At 38.0% G+C, this 19,177-nt stretch overlaps 2 protein-coding genes across 6 annotated transcripts in view; both read left to right on the top strand.

Annotated features, from left to right (window-relative positions):
- tnrc6ba (trinucleotide repeat containing adaptor 6Ba) overlaps positions 1–9,522 on the top strand; it is a 36,993-nt gene extending 27,471 nt beyond the window's left edge. Inside the window, exons 9-21 of the mRNA XM_052571286.1 lie at positions 1,834–2,040; positions 2,140–2,259; positions 2,501–2,635; positions 2,758–2,865; positions 3,371–3,569; positions 3,674–3,835; positions 3,935–4,102; positions 4,186–4,326; positions 4,813–4,905; positions 5,041–5,259; positions 6,233–6,303; positions 6,400–6,539; positions 7,421–9,522. Coding sequence (XP_052427246.1) covers positions 1,834–2,040; positions 2,140–2,259; positions 2,501–2,635; positions 2,758–2,865; positions 3,371–3,569; positions 3,674–3,835; positions 3,935–4,102; positions 4,186–4,326; positions 4,813–4,905; positions 5,041–5,259; positions 6,233–6,303; positions 6,400–6,539; positions 7,421–7,988 — 2,331 coding nt within the window. The 3' untranslated portion in view covers positions 7,989–9,522. The remainder of the gene's footprint in view (positions 1–1,833; positions 2,041–2,139; positions 2,260–2,500; positions 2,636–2,757; positions 2,866–3,370; positions 3,570–3,673; positions 3,836–3,934; positions 4,103–4,185; positions 4,327–4,812; positions 4,906–5,040; positions 5,260–6,232; positions 6,304–6,399; positions 6,540–7,420) is intronic.
- A 2,308-nt stretch (positions 9,523–11,830) lies between these two features.
- On the top strand, positions 11,831–18,315 carry csnk1e (casein kinase 1, epsilon). Of its 5 annotated transcripts, XM_052571291.1 has the most exons (12): positions 11,831–11,933; positions 12,057–12,118; positions 12,672–12,768; positions 12,859–12,969; positions 13,055–13,203; positions 13,822–14,050; positions 14,142–14,312; positions 14,402–14,550; positions 14,644–14,842; positions 14,959–15,095; positions 15,177–15,244; positions 17,404–18,315. In XM_052571291.1, the coding sequence occupies exons 3-11, from the start codon at positions 12,693–12,695 to the stop codon at positions 15,207–15,209; spliced, it is 1,254 nt and encodes a 417-aa protein (XP_052427251.1). In that variant the 5' UTR covers positions 11,831–11,933; positions 12,057–12,118; positions 12,672–12,692; the 3' UTR covers positions 15,210–15,244; positions 17,404–18,315. The 5 variants fall into 5 exon arrangements, with proteins under 5 accessions (XP_052427251.1, XP_052427254.1, XP_052427250.1 ...); XM_052571294.1 differs by having other exon boundaries at positions 11,864–12,118; positions 17,459–18,315; XM_052571290.1 differs by having other exon boundaries at positions 11,865–12,118.
- The last annotated feature ends 862 nt before the right edge of the window (positions 18,316–19,177 follow it).

A 19,177-nucleotide genomic window follows, 5' to 3' on the forward strand; every position in this document is an offset into this window, starting at 1 on the left:
TGCCTGCCGGTGCTCCTGCCTATAAATTGGCCTAATGTGCAGCACAATCGGCTGATGCAGATTAATTTTTTTTTTTTTTTAATCGGTCGACCTCTAGATTCGTTATTACGATGAATCTGGTAATTACTGCGTTTTGATTATGCATGTTTTGATGTGTACTGCTTACATTTAGCAAATTCATTCCATATAAGCTTTCCATTGAAAAACAGTGATTTGTCATCGATGCTTGAGGCTTAGACCTTTTATAATGATATTTAGTTTGTAAAGATTATTTTTGTTCAGTTTCATTTAATCTATTCCTAAACATTGTGCAAACAAAGTGCTTTTCTTAGTTATAGGCAAATATTGCTCATTAATATTTAGGGATGGGCATCTATTCGAAAACGCAAGTGCATTTAACTGCAGCCGCAATTGCACTTCAAGACAACTAACACAAAGCACACATGAAGGTCTATCAGTGCGTGAGTTTCGCACATCTAATAGTACTGCTTTCCAAACGGTATAAATGAAAGCATATCTAAACTAAAACATGGTGGGTGGAAGTACAGACTGTCAAGCAATGTGCATGTGTTTCACAGTGCTGTGCAATGAAACCCACCACGTCTCTAACGTGCATGCATGCCATATGCAGGAATAATGAACAAGCTTTTAAAAAGCTTAAAGGCACCGTGCACATTTTACTTTCACTTTCGAGTTGGCATCAGTTTGGCTTCAACTGCTTGAATGCAACAACAAAATACCACTTCAAACTCACTTTAGCCTATATATGAAGCATAGAACTTTTATTAACGAAACAAATAAAAAACACCATGCTATAAGGCAAGCTATGCCTAATATAAAATGAAGAATAACTTAGTTTAGGTATACAAAACTGGAAATAGACTAAGTACACATTTATAATATATAACCAAATAAATGAAAGCTTCTAGGCACGGCATACACCTTGATGTCAAATAAAATAAATAAATGACCCAAAGTTTAAATAAAGTAAAAATCGGCAAACAATGTGGAACCAATTATATAAGAAACAAATGTTTAAAAAAAAATTCCATTATCACCTTAGAGATACGGCAAAAGTCAACACGCTTTTCAAAATCCAAAATATTGCCAAATAGGCACTTTTGTGTCACGTTTCAAAACTAAAATCAACCGCCATCGTCTCATCCGTCTCACCTCACTCTTCTTGTCAAACAACTTTTTGTCTCTGGCTAAATGAAAAGTGATGTGTGATGTGACTGTCGTTCGGCACACTGCATTGAGCAGCCTCGTTCAATTTTTTTATTGTAGTGTTTGTTCTTTTACTGAATTAAAGGATTTTTTAACTATAAAAAGATCAAAACGACTGTGCGGGACAGTGCCGTAGTGGGCAAGTGACGCAACCGGTGTTGTGGCTTTGTATTACTGTCAGCACCGTCTTATCGGCAAGCCTAGTCTAAGGCTGTTTTTGGGCCCTGGAGAAGTTTTGACTTGCCCTGACATTTGTGGGTTTTTTTCAGTATCTTGAAAACATATTAATGGCTAAAGTCTGTTAACACTGACTGGGCTGCAATATGTGGGCAGCATGAATGTACATGTTTGTGTTTTTGAGAAAACAATGTTTGTGCGTGGTTAGTGAAAACTAAAATGTTTAATTCACTGAAATAAGGCCCTAAAACACATTTTAACATTTATTCACAAGACTTTTGAGAACTGGATGTGGTAGATTAGAGTTCGCAGTCATCAAGAAAATATGAGATCAACCACACTGGTGCGGGCTTCGACCCCAGAGGGTTAACATGTTTGAATAAAGTTGGAGTTTGAATAAGGTTCACTAATGTAGTGGTTTGTTTATAGGGAGAGGACCCCACTGGTCGTTCTTTGGATCTGGCCCCTGGTCCTCCGCAGGACAAAAAGATAGAAGGAGAAAAGCGTGGCATGGGCTTAAATGAGTACAATGGAGAGATGCGTAAAGGAGGACGTGGAGGGGGAGCAGGCGTAGTCTTCCGTTCACCTGGTTCCAAAGAGGTGGGGGCATGTGAACCTGGGCCTTACTATGACAAGGTATTTGCATCTCTTTACGTGTCTGAAAATGGTAATCTGAGCCTCTGCTGTCACTGTGATTATCTGTGTGTTTTCTAATCTTCTATCCTTTTTCTTAAGGTGAGTGGTCAGTTGTTTAGTAGCGGAGGTGGGATGGGACAGTCCAGGCACCAACCAGGGGTGCCTCCCATCAACCCATCAGTACGAGCGCAAGTGCCTCATCAGTTCCTGTCACCACAGGTACTTGAAAATGCTATGTATTGGTTAATATTACTTCAGCAAGATGCTGACAGACAAGTCATTTTAGGAGGAGACATTTTGTGGAGGTTTTAAAAAAAATGTTCTTAAAGTACTGTGCACTGATTATGCACAATAGGATTTCACACTGTCTTTAAGATAAATTCCTGTTAACTACAGAAATGTAGCTAGCTGAAATGTAACTCATATGTGATCTTAGTCTAATTCGATCTTCCTGTTGCAGGTGCCAGGCTCTGTGCTGAAGCAGATGCCTCCTCCCAGTGGAGGTGTTGGGGGAGGCATCTTTCCTCCTCAGCTCTCCCCACAGCACATTGCCATGCTCAACAGCATATACCCCCATCATATTCAGTTCCAACTGGTGGGTAGCTCGATGCTCTGTTACATGCTCAGGACTTCATCTGTGCTAGCCAGACACACAATACTCTCACTACAGTTTTGTATGTTTCTTCTTTTTACCCTGTGGCTCATGGTTTCTTGCAGGCCTGTCAGCTGCTTCTTCAACAGCAACCGCAGCAACAACAGCAGCAACTGCTGCAGAACCAGCGCAAGTTCCCCCCAAACATACGTCAACAAGCAGACCCCCAACAGGTACCATTTTGACCTCCTTGTTTGCTAAACTACTATTTAAATGTAAAAAGCTTCTGCAATTTTGAATGTTTCCTGATGCTTCTACAGTGGTCAGGTGCTCTCAGAAAATTCTAAATTCCGTAATTACATTCTATGTACTGGTTTCATATTATAGAATTTATATTTAATAGCTTGATCAAGCATAAGTCTGCTCTCTTTGACTCCTTTTGGCTTGTATACTTGTTCAAGTAACTTTATGAAACAAGCAGACTGGCAAACATCCCTCTTTCATTGCTTATAAATAGACTCAGTATTTGTTAAGATGTGCCACAGGCGATGATGATGCTTTAGTTTGAACTCAAGCAACAGCAAAACGAATAGCAAGATGCTGTTTGTTGTCATCTGTTCTTATAATGTGAAAATGAGGATTGAGATTTAACCCTCTGCTGTTGTGGACATGTCGGCAATATGAGTTCCTGTTGAATTCTTTCTGTCATATTTTAATTGTTGTTGTTTTTTTCACCAGCTTGCTAGAATCATGGCTGTTCTTCAGCAGCAGAGACAACAGCAGCAGCATTTGGGAGGCCCAGGAGGCGGCTCCAAACTCTCTCCTTCTCACCTTGGTGGTGGTGGTCCAAAGATGCCAATGTCGGACCCCCTCTCACACCCAGGCTTGGCAGCATCTGTAGCAGACCTGCATCAAAAAACACAAGGAACTTATTCTGGTTAGTCTGTTTTTATTTTAAAAAGCCCCATGAGAGTGTCATTCCTGCTGGAAACGGTAAGGTTTTGTAACTTGCGATTTTCTGTCCTGTTCTGTGTCTTAAAGGATTTGGGCCTGGAGTGAGCCTCCCTGGTCTGGAATTGGGTCCCATGGTTGGTGGCCCAACTGGGATTAAAGACAGTGGGGGCCAGCAGTCTCGTTTCAAGTGGATGATGGAAGGTCACTCCCCAGCCCCCTCACCTCCTGATGTTACACTCCATAAAAATGGTGCGGTTCCTTTTTTTGTGACACATGCAAGTTTAGGATATACAAAGAAGTATGAAATGTCTGATACAAGTTTTCTTGCCTTGTTACGCTGATATACAGGTCCCATTGCTGCTCCTCTCAAAATGAGAGGCGGTTCCCCATATTCCCAGTATGAGATGCTGGGAGGTGAGGGGTTGGGTGTGCCTCCACAAGGGCCGTCAGATCACTGGCACAGAAGCCCTGGAAACAAGATGGGTGCCAAGACTGGCACATCCAGCTGGCCTCCAGGTAAACAGTGGTGCACATCTGAACAGTTTCATCTTGGTTGTAAAAAATATCTATTAGGAATTTAAATACGATTTTCGTTTCAGAGTTTCAACCAGGAGTGCCTTGGAAAGGAATTCAGAGTGTGGACCCTGAATCTGATCCTTACATGACCCCTGGAAGTATGCTGGGCTCGTCGATGTCAAGTCTCAATGACAATGAGCACCAGTTGTTAAGAGACAACACAGGTACAGCTCACCTACACTTACAGATAATAGTTTAGAATGAGAAGTACATGTTTAATGTAATTAGTTAGTGGTTGTGTCCTTTTTGTTTTATGAATCACGTTAATCAAGGCACAAAGGATATAAAATATTGGATACAAATGAGGTTTGTTCTTGTGTATCAACAACCACGTGTTTAAGCTCAGCTAAGAAAGAAATTTGTATTTTGACAGTTTATTCTATAGAACTAATTTATTCATATCTACAAAACTAATTTCAAGCATTTAAACGTAATCATTCAGATCAAAAGGTTTTCTAAGATCATGAATCCTTGATTTAATCAAGTTTGTTCAAGCGTTTGACTGGTGTTTTATGAGATTGATTTCTTCTTTCAAAGGTAGTTCCTCCACCACAAACACACAGAGTCCTAGGCTTTGAATTCTAAATGTCATTTACATACTCATGTAAATACTAACAAACAAGTCTTGTATTTTGCATTTGTTGGCATAGAATCAAATCCCTCCCTCAACACCTTGCTGCCTTCACCTGGTGCCTGGCCCTACAGTGCCTCAGAGAGCCCCCTCAACAATGCACACAACCAAGGTAACAACAAAGCACTTTTCTCACTAGATGGTACTTCTTTTTGATTTGATATGATATCAATTAATTCCATCAATTCTTGTTTATTCCCAGTTTGAATACTCTGAATATGTTGTGATTTATTTCCTGTTCTCACAGCTAAGTACACAACAGACTATAAAGGCAGTTGGCCACTTGAGCCTATAGGGCACAACAAGCCTTGGAAAACCAATCGAAACAACTCCCATCTGCCACGCCCACCTCCTGGACTGTCCCATCAGAAACAGCACTCCGTTTCTCCCTGGACAGGAGGAGGCCCACGATTTGGCAGAGGCTGGGGTGGCACTGGAGGTGGCCAAGAAAGCAAATTTGGGCCTGGTAATAACAATACCTCAGAAACCATAGAACTGTAAAACATTGAAAATCACAGATGTTAAAATTAAACAATGTTCACTCAAGTAAATTCAACCTGTTTTAACTAGGTATGCGTATCATTTACATTTTGTCAATGTTGATACCGAAATGATACTGCTTACCATTATCGATACTATTTGGTGCAAAAATATATAATGTGAAAAGTTATTTTAATACTGCTGAACTTTAGCAATTGTATTAAAGTTCTTCAGTCAAGAACAGTGAGTTATTTTTCTTTTTGAGTTTTATTTTATTAACATTAAAGGAATAGTTCACCCTAAAATGAAAATTATCATCATTTACTCACTCTCAAGTTGTTTTAAACCTAAATGAGTTTATTTCTTCTGTTAAACATAAGTTATTTTGAAGAAAGTGGGAAACCAATCAGCTGCTGGTCCCCAGTGACTTTTTTCCCCTACTATCAAAGTCTGTCGGGACAAGCCACTGTTTGGTTACCCACATTCTTCAAAATATCTTGTTTTGTGTTCAGGACAAGAAATAATTAAATATGGGTTTGGTACAACATGACAGCTAGTAAAAGTTTTGGGTGAACTATCCTTTTAATGACCATCGACAGCATGTTTAGTACTTTCGCTTTAAGAGCTGCACGCATCTGTTTTTCTCTCAACTGTTTACTTTCACTTTAGTCACTCTGGCCGCATTGACTGATTGCGCACAAACACACACAGTGGATATCACACACGTCAAGCAAACGTCGGCCACATCATTCAGTGAAGGAAAATTATTTTCTAATCATTCTAATTCGCCATTAACATTGAAGTATACAGAGATAAAACCACACAAGTATCGATAACAATATAGTTTGTCCTGAAGCTTATTGTTAGTCCGGTCTTGCCCAATTATGTACCAGTCCAAAAAAATACCAGTTCTCGGTACCCATCCCTAGTTTTAACCGTCTTACTCTTAATCTGTGTAGGCTCTGCGTGGAGTGATGGAGGAGCCTCTAAGGGGAGCTGCTGGCTGGTGTTGAGTAATCTTACCCCTCAGGTATCTATGTTATGAGTTATGTTGGTTTTTATCAGATTTAAATTAGCTTTTCATTTAGTTTTCTTATTTTATTGCAATAATTTGCATCATTTGCAGATTGATGGCTCCACTTTGAGGACTATCTGTATGCAGCATGGGCCGCTTTTGACCTTTCACCTCGGTTTGACTCAAGGTAGTGCTCTGATTCGCTACAGTACTCGCCAAGAAGCAGCCAAAGCCCAGAGCGCACTTCACATGTAAGTGTCTATGAAGCTATATAGTGACCCAGATCAAAGTAATGGTCACATTTTTTTATAGCAATTGAATTTTATCACATTTTAGCACCTCATCAAACCTCATTCCCATGACAGAGTAAAACAAAAAGGTAATTTTGTGAGCATTTATAATAACTCCTATTGTGATTTGCTGATATAGGCACAGAGCGCAAAACAGTGCTGTGGCTGTTTGGAATCATTTTTTAGAATATTATCTTCCATTTGAATTGGTTTTGAAAGTAGATAAGAGGCCTATATTTGTAATGTCTAAGACAAATATGCACAGAGTTTTGCGCTCAAGTTCACAGAGACCGAAACCTGTTTGCTTTCATTATTTTACAAAAGCGCAATGATTTGTTATTGGGAGTGCACACAAATAAACGTAGAGTCTTTACAGATTTGAAAGATGTATTACTCTTATCTATATGACCAAAAATGACTGCGTATTTTAGGAGCAAGTAACTGCTCTGGCTCCTCCATCTGTCATGCAGTGAGTGCGCTACTTTTAAGCTTCCAAACTCTGCACAGACACATGAACAGTGCACATTTCTCTAGGTTAACATTAGATTGAGCGACCTTGTAAAATTCCTAATACTTACATTTCAGATGATAAGCCATATTTGAGGTTGATGAATGATAGGCAAGCATGTGGATGTCTTGCCCGATATACTGTATTACCATAGACTAGCCGTTAACGATCTATGTCACGATTACGATATTATCACAGCCGATATATTGCACAGCCCTAATTGTGAGCTTTAATGTCACAATTCTGAGAAAAAAAGGTGCTATTGCCAGAACGGCGCAATTACGACAACCTTGTAGACATCTTCCTAACTGTAATCTCTGAAAATTCCTCCCAGGTGTGTTTTAGGTAACACCACAATCCTGGCCGAGTTTGTGAGCGAGGAGGAGGTTGCTCGCTATTTTGCACATTCCCAGACTGGAGCTGGCGGGAGCAGCGGTGGAGGTAGTGGAGCCGGTGGCGTAGCTGTCTCCGGGCCGGCAGGCATGACAGGGTCATCGGGGGCTGGGGCTGTGGGTACCATCAGCACTGGGAGTGGCGAGCGAGAACGGGCTGGAGTGGGAAGTTTGACTACAGGAGGAAGCAACAATGCTGGTGGACCTGGGCCCTCTGGCTCTACCTGGCAGAGTTTAGAAGGTACAGGCAGCTCTCCTGACCCTGCCTCTGCCCAGGGAGCGGGCCTAAGTATTTTCACCCAGTGGAGCAGCAATGGTGCTGGCGGAAGCGTGGGCAGCAACACAGGGGGTGTTGATCCTGGCAGGGCGGGGTTGTGGAGCGGCATGACTCCAGGGTACACAAGCAGCAGTCTATGGGGCTCTCCGGCCATGGAAGATCGGCACCAGATGAGCAGCCCTGCAGCGCTGCTGCCTGGAGACCTGCTGGGAGGAGGTGCAGACTCTATCTGACTGATGCAGACAAATACACATGCAGCAACACACACACAAACAGCAGATATATAAATATAACAGCTATCCTCCTATATTATCAAAGATGCAGGAATATAGGAACATTAACCAGAATACAGGCGATTTGTGTACATGCCCTCTGTCCCTCAGAAGGGCGCATAATGCATAAATACACATCCAAGTATTTAGTATACATTTGTAACACTTATGTAGACAAGTACTCAAACATCAGATGCCGATAAACACTTAAGTGCTGAGAAGCAAGCCGGCTGCATTATGAAACCTAGCAAAATGCATTAATACAAAATGATATAGACAACACTGGGTTCCAGATGTACACACACTGTCATTCTTACCTTTAGCAGTGTTTCGAGCTCCCCATAATCCGATCTTCACAACATGGGAGCGTGGAGGAGCAGTGTGTGGAAGTCAGTCAGTACTGATACAGGTGTACGCGCACACAAACACATCCCATTTCTTCTTACCCTTAAATGAAGACTTCAGCAAGACTTGAACAGGACATGCAAACAGTTGGACATAAATACTGACTCAACTGGATGATTCCTAAATCCTTGAGGTCATAAAGATCACACTCGCATACTGAGACTCTCTCACTCAGGCGTGCACTGTAAAGGAGAAACCGGACAAAAAAAAAAAAAAAGGACAAAAATATGCATCATACAATGTTCATTGAACGCTCACATTGTTACAGCTCCATTTTCATGCAAACTTAAATTACTCAAAACACTGTTCTGATGTCTGACAAACTGTATCTCGTTGTCTTTTTTTTTGTTTTAAATGATGGTGAAATCCAGAAATGTTTTTTTTTTCCCAGAAGCTGACCTCGTTTTTTTTTTTTCGTTATTCTTAATTGAGTATATTGTCATAATGACGATCACTTGGATGTTACTTAGCTGTACAAGGTGCCCTTTCTGCCTGTGCGTGCACGAGTGAAGTCCCAGGAAATGGAGGTGACATTCAGAGTGTTTGTGAGGCATCGATGAATGTGTGGCAGCCAGAGATTAACAAGTGTGGTGTATTTACAAAGACCGGTGCTGGAATAGGGCGGTGAGTAAATGTATGAGTGACAGCTTATTTCAGGTGTTTGATGTCTATGTGTGCATGATACGTATGCAGGTGTGTGTGTGTGTGTGAGTGAGTGAGTGGGACAGCAAGTTCAAGAACATTGGCACTAATTAATATTTCTTTAATTTGTGGTTTTAGCAGACTTTTTTGTTTTATATATTGTCGGAATTGCAATAATTATAATAAAGAAAAAGATTTTTTTAGAAGATGCAACCAACTGAAGGCATTCATAATGAAACATGAAAACATGCCAAACCTTATTGTACCAAGCTGAGCTGGATGGGTGTTTTAGGAACACTTAAAAAGTTACCAGTTGTTTATTTTTGTTGTTGTGTACCGTTATAAATTAAGGCGGGCTTTATCACTCGTGTTCAGGTTTTTTGTTTCTGATTTTACAAAAGAACTTAATTTAAAAAAGAACAAGACAATTAATAAAGGTTGAATTTAATTTTGTCGCCAATTGTGTGCACTTTCTTTTAATTTATTATTTGATTGTGACTTCTGTTTAACCTGGTCACAGCTGGAATCCACCTTTATAATGTTACAGGATTATAAGGGTTGTTGTTTTACAACCTGTTTCTCAAATAGATGAACATGTTCCTTTTAGACAACAGTTTCATAATTTTACATGCCTTTACAGTTCATTTTTTTAATGAGACTTCTCCTGTATCCAGGTTTTCGCAAGACGAGACAGAGGTAAATTCAAATAAAATCATGATCATTATATAATTGTTTTGTCTTATTTAAATGCTTGTTTTATTGTAAAGTAATTTTTGAGGCTCCCTAATTGAGAACCACTAGTTTGGATTGTTTTATCAATGTATACCAGTATATTTTCCAATAATGAATGACACGTCTACGAACTAAATGAGCAAATACATGAATATATATATATATATATATATATATATATATATATATATATATATATATACAGTTGCAATCAAAATTACTCAAACCCTTAGAGTCTTCAGTACTTTAGAAATACAAGCTTTTCTAAAGATCCAGGCTAAAATAAAAAGTGCATCTATAACAGTTCATTGGCATATTAAAAGTGATATTGTCAATGTATAATGTAACATTTTTGAGATATATATTTTTTATAATATGTCATAATTATTCAACACCTATTCAACATTGCTGCTTTTTAATTACGTATTTGCATGATGGGGAATAAAACCGTATCAAAACACAATTAAGCCATTAGAAACTATTAAAAACAGAGTTATCTTGAGTTGCTACACATAAAAACAGTTAGCCCATCCATGTGCTGAAGTTGAGTAGCAAAAATGTCAACAGATCTCACAAAAGCTAAAGAGAATAAATATTGTTTTACTTTAGAAAGGCTAAGGCTATACGTATGAATATTTCTAAGACATTAAAAGTTCCTAGAGACACAGTTCTCAGCCTTATTTCTTAGCTTAAAGTGTGTTGTACCAGAAAACCTTTGGGTGTTGAAGAAAAAAAGCACAATATCCTAAAATGTTTATTCAGAGCAACTGAGAAAAATATGCAATGTTCAGCCAAAGACTTGCAAGATGACCTGATGAAAGGAGCAAAACCATTTCAATGCAGTGTGTAAGAAGAACACTAGACAAGTATGGCCTTCAAGTTGAGACATCTTTATGAATACCACTCTTGATCAAGAATGAAAGTCAACTTGAACTTGATCAAATTCATTTGTGTAGACCTGTGGAGCTCTGGAAGAATGTTTTATGGGGTAATGTGACCAAACCGGAACTTTTTGGATCCACGGATCAGCGGTATGTCTGCTGTAAAATAGGCAAAGCTCATAAACAGAAGAACACCATCTCCATCATCAAACTTGGAGGTGGATCAGTCCTGTTATGGGGTTTCTTAACTGTAGCAGGAGGTGGAAATCATGACTGTATGACTGTAACATCATGGATTCTTTGAAGTATCAGGCCATTTTGACAAGAATTGTGATGCCTTTGGTACAAAGACTGAAGCTGATGATCAATGGACTTTCCTGCAGGACCGTCATACCAAAGTACACATCCAAATCTACTTCTGCTTGGTTCAGTGATCAGTTATAGAATGTTCTTGAGTGGCCTGTTCAGTCTCAATAATTTAATTCTCATTGAAAATATCTGATAGAATTTAAAGAAAGCAGTGGTCAATGTGAAAACCAAAGATTATCAGTGATCTGGAACCTTTTTCAGGCAAGGAATGGGCCAAGACTAGTAGAGATGTGACAGAAGCTTCTAAGCACTTACAGACAGCGCTTATTGGGGATTTTAAAGAATAATTTAATAAGATAAGAGTTTTGAATAATTTTTAACATAAATGTTTAGAGCCAATTTAAATTTCATAATGATCCATCAGTGTTCCATTCTCAGAATCACTCAAAAGTATATTAACAAACTTTCACTAATACTTTATTGATGCTTTTGATAAATTGTTTTCATAAAATTTTGTTCGCACCAGCAAAATGCCTTGCAGGTCAAAGGGATTGAAAATACTTTAGTATTTCAAATTATATATATATATATATATATATAATTTGAAATACTAAAGTTCGAATATAACATAAGGTACCAGACTAATGTTTTCCACATCAGTTTCTTAATTAGCAATAATTGTATATTTGTATATTTTATATTTTTAAACCGTACATCTTTACCATGTCAAAAAGTTTTTTATTTTATTTTAATTTTTCGCTCATAATAAAAAAAGAGCGTCGTAGTTTGTGGATGGAAGAAGAGCTGCGTACGCACGTCAAGCACGCGCGGCCCCTTGAAGTGATCCGGGTCCTTCCGCTAGTGTGTGAATGACATCATTTCTGTGAGAAGTGCGCTGGGATACAAACAAGGGAGGCTCGCTAGCCCGCTAATGCAAGTAGGTCAATCCATGTGCTGAGATATGAAATCAAGGATTTAAAAATCTGAGGAGGAAAGCAGTGGTTGGAATTACATTTGTGATGAGACGTTTAAAATTACGCTTGCACTCTTCGCTGTCCAGGGTCCTGTCTTACGAGCGCAAGCCTGTCGACCAGCCTCACTTTTCCACCACCCTCACGTTAGGTAAGAAAGATGTTCCTGCTTTAAGGTCATATCAGGACACGAGTCTTCAGGATTCGTTCAGCTGTCCTGCATAAATGTTAATGTCAGCAGTACGAACAGTTTGTGAAATCTCGGGATCAACATGCTCTTGGGTGCGGCTGCTACAAAATCGGCTGAAAATCGCTGAAGACAGATACGTCTTGTGCGTTCAATTATGCAAACGCCATAAAACACTCACGTAAATGGGTCATTTTCAATAGATTTCTCATTCGAACGCTTACAGTTTACACATTGATAATCAGAGATTAAATATTAACCCTTTCGTTGCAAGTTCGTAGGGACTGAACGGCAGCTGTGTTCGGATCACATGACTCAGATGTCAGATGTTAGATGCATGACTGCATTTGCGGCTTTTTTTTTTTTTTGGTCAGAAATGTGAATTAAATATGAGCTGGTGAGGAATTCTGAAGTGAGCATCCTGTTTACATCTGCTGTGAGCTGAAATGCAGATCTTTAATTGTCTGAGACTAATGTTTTTGAGCTATATCATGCTACCATTCTGTATGACTCCTAGGCTGCTTTTAAGGAAGGAATCATGGAGTTACGTGTTGGGAGTAAATACCGTCTTGGGCGAAAGATTGGAAGTGGCTCCTTTGGTGACATTTACTTGGGTAAAATGTATATGATTTATATGAATTGGCTACTGATGTAGATTTCATGAAAGTGTGGTGTCCTGATGATGTAAAAATAACATCTTCCAGGTGCAAACATCACGTCAGGAGAGGAGGTAGCCATTAAACTGGAGAGCGTGAAGACTAAACATCCACAGTTACATATTGAGAGCAAGTTCTATAAGATGATGCAAGGTGGAGGTGAGAACTGATTTCCTTCCGTTTTCATTTTTGATGCTGCGAATGGCTTTCTAGACATGGCTCTTCAATCTCCTTTCAACCTTAGTGGGTATTCCCTCGATCAAATGGTGTGGTGCTGAAGGGGACTACAATGTCATGGTGATGGAGCTCCTGGGTCCAAGCTTGGAAGATCTGTTCAACTTCTGCTCAAGGAAATTCACACTTAAAACAGTCCTGCTCCTGGCAGACCAGATGGTAATTGCATTTAAAATATATAAAGAAAATAATTATATCATCACTCATACTTAGGGATAGTTATTTGCACAAACCCTCGCGCTGCACTGTTTTACTATAGAAGTGACTTTTTGAAGGAAGCATTCTGTCACTTTTGTGTGTGTCAAGACTAGGTGGAGAAAAAGGGCAAAAATCTTATAAATTTATTATGAAAGAGCCATATCTAGGGATTGGAATATCATAAAGTCTCAGAACAACCTAGCATCTGGATAGCAATATGCTTAAAACCGCTTAGAATACCATAGCAATTGAATAGAAGTGCTATGGAAGCTACCTTTAATGCTCTAGGGTCATAAGTGCAAGTTTTTACCATATTAAAATAAATAATGACATTTATATGCACAATTTTGATGTAAAATCTAGTTGATTATTTGAATGCCTCGCTGCAGAATTTAAGCTTTGGCTTAATTTTTGTAGCGTTAGGGAATGTTCAGGTGAAAAACCACATAAAACATCTTAAACTGTAATGCTAAAACAATATTTTAGCCCAGAAAAAATGCAATCAATTAAAAAACATACATTTTATACATAGGGACAATTGTTTTCAATGTGTTTCATGTTGATATTTTTTTTTTTCAGATCAGCAGAATCGAGTACATTCACTCCAAGAACTTCATTCACAGAGACATTAAACCTGATAATTTCCTGATGGGGCTTGGCAAGAAGGGAAACCTGGTCTACATCATAGACTTCGGCTTGGCCAAAAAGTATCGTGACGCCCGCACACATCAGCACATCCCGTATCGTGAGAACAAGAACTTGACTGGCACTGCCCGCTATGCCTCCATTAACACTCATTTGGGCATTGGTAAGGGCACCACAGGGCCCCTGAAATGCATTCTCTTTATGGACTCTTTATTTTGGGTTATTCTACAGTATATTTCCTTTTGTTTCCACAGAGCAATCTCGACGGGATGATCTGGAGTCCCTTGGCTATGTGCTCATGTACTTTAACTTGGGTTCTCTGCCCTGGCAAGGCCTCAAAGCCGCCACTAAAAGACAAAAGTATGAGCGAATCAGTGAGAAAAAGATGTCAACCCCCATTGAGGTTCTTTGCAAGGGCTATCCATGTACGTAGATGCGATTTAAACAGCTGGAAAATCATATTAAATTCAATTTCTCATTGAACTCTGGTCTCTTTTTGTTAATACACCTCTAGCTGAATTTTCGACCTACATGAACTTCTGCCGCTCTCTCCGGTTTGATGACAAACCCGACTACTCGTACCTGAGACAGCTGTTCAGGAATCTTTTCCACAGACAGGGATTTTCATACGACTATGTGTTTGACTGGAACATGCTGAAATTTGTATGTTCTTTAAACATTTTGCAGGATTTGTTTGCGGTGCGGTTCAAAAGTGCATTATAGTGCTCACCTTGTGGGTTTTTCTGACTGCGTCAGGGCTCCAGCAGGACAGCTGAAGATAAAGAGAAGGAGCAGAGGGGAGAGGGAGAGGAGAGGGATGAGAGGACCGGAGGCGGACCGCCGGGTTCTGCGGCTCGTGCTTTGCCCTCTGGCCCCAACCTCCCAGCTCCTAACAGGGTCCGCAACGGCCCAGACCCCGCCAGCTCAACCCCTGCCTCCCGTGTGCCACAGTCTGGTGAGTCTGAAGATGAAGTATGTGGTTTCTCTTCATTATGAAAGCGCATCCACCTGACCTTCTGTGCTGTTGGTTAAAATCAGTACTTTAAATGTACCAGTTGTTTTGTCTCCCAGGGAACGCATCTCCAAGAGCAGGCCGAGGAGCTGAGCGGGAAAGGAGAGTGTGTTTAAGGCTGCACCGTGGCGCTCCTGCCAACGCCTCCCCTGACCTCCCTCTCCGTCACGATCAGATTCGCATCACCCCCCCACAGGTTTCCGTTCACGCACTGGCTCTTTGCTTAATTTCCTGATATTTGCTTTTGTTCTGACCTGTCTCTGTCTCTCTCACACAGGTCAGCGTTCCATTCGAACACTCGGGGAAATGAGCTCTGCAAGGTCTGTCATTTACCGTCTTTAGGAGGTTGGTCTGGATTGTAATTCTTATACGTAATGATTTTTCATACAAAATACACCTCTTCTATGATAAGAATTTTTTTTTTTACATTTCTGCATGAAAATTCATTTGGATATTTTTGGTGGGAGATGAAGGTTAAAATTGTTTGGCATATTGGCATATAGAAAGATTTCTAGGAAGCCCGTATTTATAATACATTATAAGTGTATTCTTAAGGCATTATAATGAATACATAATGCATTATTTAAAAAAACTATAACATGTTATATCAACTTACGTATTTGTTTTTATAAGTTTAAGAGTATGATTATTTATAACACACAATGAATATCATATTAAATCTGGAGCTAATGTTGATTAATTGATTTGAGTTTAATACTCAAGCAGAAAAAAATGCAATGTTTTATATGATTAAATTTGATTTTGATGTTCCCCCTAATCAATCAACCATAAGCAACATTGCAACTACATGCCAACTAACTCTCATTAAAGTATTAGTATGCTCAAGAATGCTAGGATATATCATAGTAGAATAAGTTTACACTTGCAAAAACACTTATAGTCACTTTATCTGTTGGTTGACCATCAAAATAAAGTATCATATAATTACAGGAGCAGACTAATACTCTAATGACCGCTAGCTGATATGTAGTAGCAGAGTTCCTTATCAACAGCTGTCTATAGGGTACCATCAAAATAGTCAAACTGATATTACAATAAAAATAGTTCAAATCAAATGTGTCATATTACACATTCATCTGATCTTATGGCTGTTTGAGAAAGAAAAATGTAGTTGTAATTATTATTATTATTATTATTATTATTATTACTACTACTACTTTGGTCTTTGACCACTTTAAGTAAAGTAGCATCAGAAAAAATGGCAAGATATGAGACTTATAAATACATTATAACTCTGAGAAATATAATCTGTTGTAAAAGTGGATGCAACATGTTCATTGTGTTATAAATCATCATACTCTTAAAAGCTAAAACCAAAAATAATTAAATATTATAATATATTAAAACTGTTTTTATGAATATTCATGAGATGATACAACATATTATAAGGTTTTTTATAATGCAATATGCATTCATTTGAATGCTTTAAGAATACCCTCATAATGTATTATAAACACAGGCTTCAAAGAAAGTGTTACAGAAAAAGTAGTGAAACGAATTGATAATTAAATACAAATAAAAAAAATTGTCCACCAGATCAAAGTGATGATACAACCAACATGCAGAAACTTGGGGCACAAAACAGGAATTATAAAACGGATATTTCTGGTCATTGATTCTGATTGGTTGAGCCGTGTTCGAAGCTGTTGTAAATTACACTTCAAACATACACCTTTGTTTACTTCTGTGTGTCGCTCGGCAACCACTTTACTGCAACCAAAACAGTTTCTAAGGAACTACATAAGAATACTATTTTTATTTATATAATTACACTTTTATTTGCTCTGTTTTATTCTGTGAAACCTTACTACGTATATGGAATAATCATTTCATAAAAGCAATAAGCCACAAGAAGCTGTGGTTTACAGTGAATCTATAACAGCTAAGGGCATGACGCGAGGCGCCTATAACACACCTAACAACACCCCTTAGCTGTTATAGATTCACTGTAAACCACTGCTTCTTATTATTAATTATTCTTATTGCTTTAACGACATCAGAGAAAGGACACCTGCAGATCCTCACATTGTTTGCTAAGTTCAATATGTCTAATATCAATGAGACCTTTTATATGATGGTTAGGTTAGGGATGGTTAGTTGAGGTTGTGATATAGAAAGTGATATAACCCCCTAAAAACTGATATTTATGAATTAATAATTCATTAAACATTCAGTAAGGATGCATTAAATTGATCAAAAGTGACAGTAAAGACATTTATAATGTTACAAAAGATTTGTTTTAAATTCCGTTCTGAACTTGCTATTCAAAGAATAAAAAAGAAACAGTTTACACAAAATCTATGGAATGTTTCTGGAGCATTAGATCAGCGTTATAACCATTTCTGAAGGATCATGTGACACTGAAGACTAGAGTAATGGTTACTGAAAATGAAGCTTGGCCAGGAATAAATTACATTTGAAAATATATTAATACAGAAAACAGTTATTTTAAATAATGTGTTTACACTTGCTTAATTTTGCAGGATACAACAGACAGCTCCCCTAAAGCATTTATATTCATCTTTCTATGTGCGACAGAGGCAAGAAGAATAAAGAAAGGAACCTCATTTTTGTAATGGACAAAGTGCTCCCCCGTCCTCACGCACTGCAGTTTGTTGCTGTTTGAATGAGACATCGATGATACAAACGCATGTGGACAGTGGATAGATATAGTTTTACAAGGATTACAAGACTCAAACAGTGGAAGTGGAAAAGAGAATTTTGACCTGTGTCCCGATGAAGGCTCTGGTTGTTCTCTGTTTTGTCTGAAATGCCGGGAATAAAGGACTCGCCTGATGGACTGTAAAGTTATCAAATTGAATATTGATAGAGTGTAACAAATGTATCGCTTGCAGAAAAAAGTGTTGTATGTTGACACCTTACTGATGTATGAGGTTTCGTGGAACCATCTTTTCCATGTTAATTATTAAATACGCAAAAGTTACAAATTTCCAAGAATGTTGTTTCCTGTCAAACTGGTGTCTGAACTGTAGACATCACTGAATGGGTGTCTCAGGATTGTACATTGAACAGATGACAGTTGAATTGTTGGAGATATTGATTTAAATATGGGCTGTGGTGAACTAACCTGAAGACCAATTTGAACATTATTAAAAGCCTGAATTCCACTCTTACAATTATACAGCTGAACAATGTGGTGTAATTTGATATGATGACATTAGCCATGAAAACCTCATTTATAAATAAACACACATAAGCTATGGAACCTTGTGAACTTATTTCACTTCTTTAAAAAAGCTTGTGTAAAAAGTAACGAGAGCTGTTTAATTGAGGTTTACCTCTTTTATTAATGGATTATTAAAACTGCATTGATTGTCTTGTAAAACAACATGTAAACAAAATACATGTAAATATTAAAGAAAAGTGGTATGTAACACTTTGTATGTATGTAAATGTGTGAAAAGTGGGGAAACAGACACATTCTGAAGAAGTAACTGAATTGATTCACATTATAAAACTATATCTCAGTGTTATTGCACTAAATCAAAGTATGAATCAAAGTTAAAGTAAAACGAAAACATACATATGCATGTTTTATTCAAGGCATAATGTACATGAGCTCATTCATTTGGGAATACATTTGGATTAAATGATTAAGTACTATTTATTAAGCAAAAGAAAGTATTTATTTTCATTTTTATCTGTAAAATTCTAGCAAACATTGTTGTGCATTACATAATTATTTATTTTCTTTCCATTTATTGACCAGAACAAAATGTACAACAGTATACAAAAAAGTATATAAAAACATGCCAGATTGTATAAAAATTGATTATTCAAAAACTGTTTATTTGTGAAAAATATTAAAAGTCTTCTTTGCTTTTTTTTTTTTTTTATTAACAATGTTCTCCAACCTGGTGCAGTAGTCCTTTGTTTCATGAAGAAAATGAATTAAATTTACCTTGGATCCTGACCATTTCCTCTTATGTATGTGAAATTTTACAAAAATAATAAAAAGTTGTACAAGTAAAGTATAATATATTATTATTACTGTCATTGGAATAATAAATATACCTGTACATGCATCTAAATGATTTAACTTGAAGATAATAAACTATGTGTTTTCCTTCTACTGAAATGTTCAACATCCACCCACAAAATCCTTGTGTATACACAATCACAAAACAGCTGGACAATAGACTACTTTTCCACTGAACAAAAATTCACCGGAGTATTCAATATCCAAATTAAATCTCTCCATCACACTTTTAGCTGGATATACACCATGTCAAATTT

This window comes from Carassius gibelio, chromosome B12 (genome assembly GCF_023724105.1).
Source record: "Carassius gibelio isolate Cgi1373 ecotype wild population from Czech Republic chromosome B12, carGib1.2-hapl.c, whole genome shotgun sequence".
NCBI lineage: Eukaryota > Metazoa > Chordata > Actinopteri > Cypriniformes > Cyprinidae > Carassius > Carassius gibelio.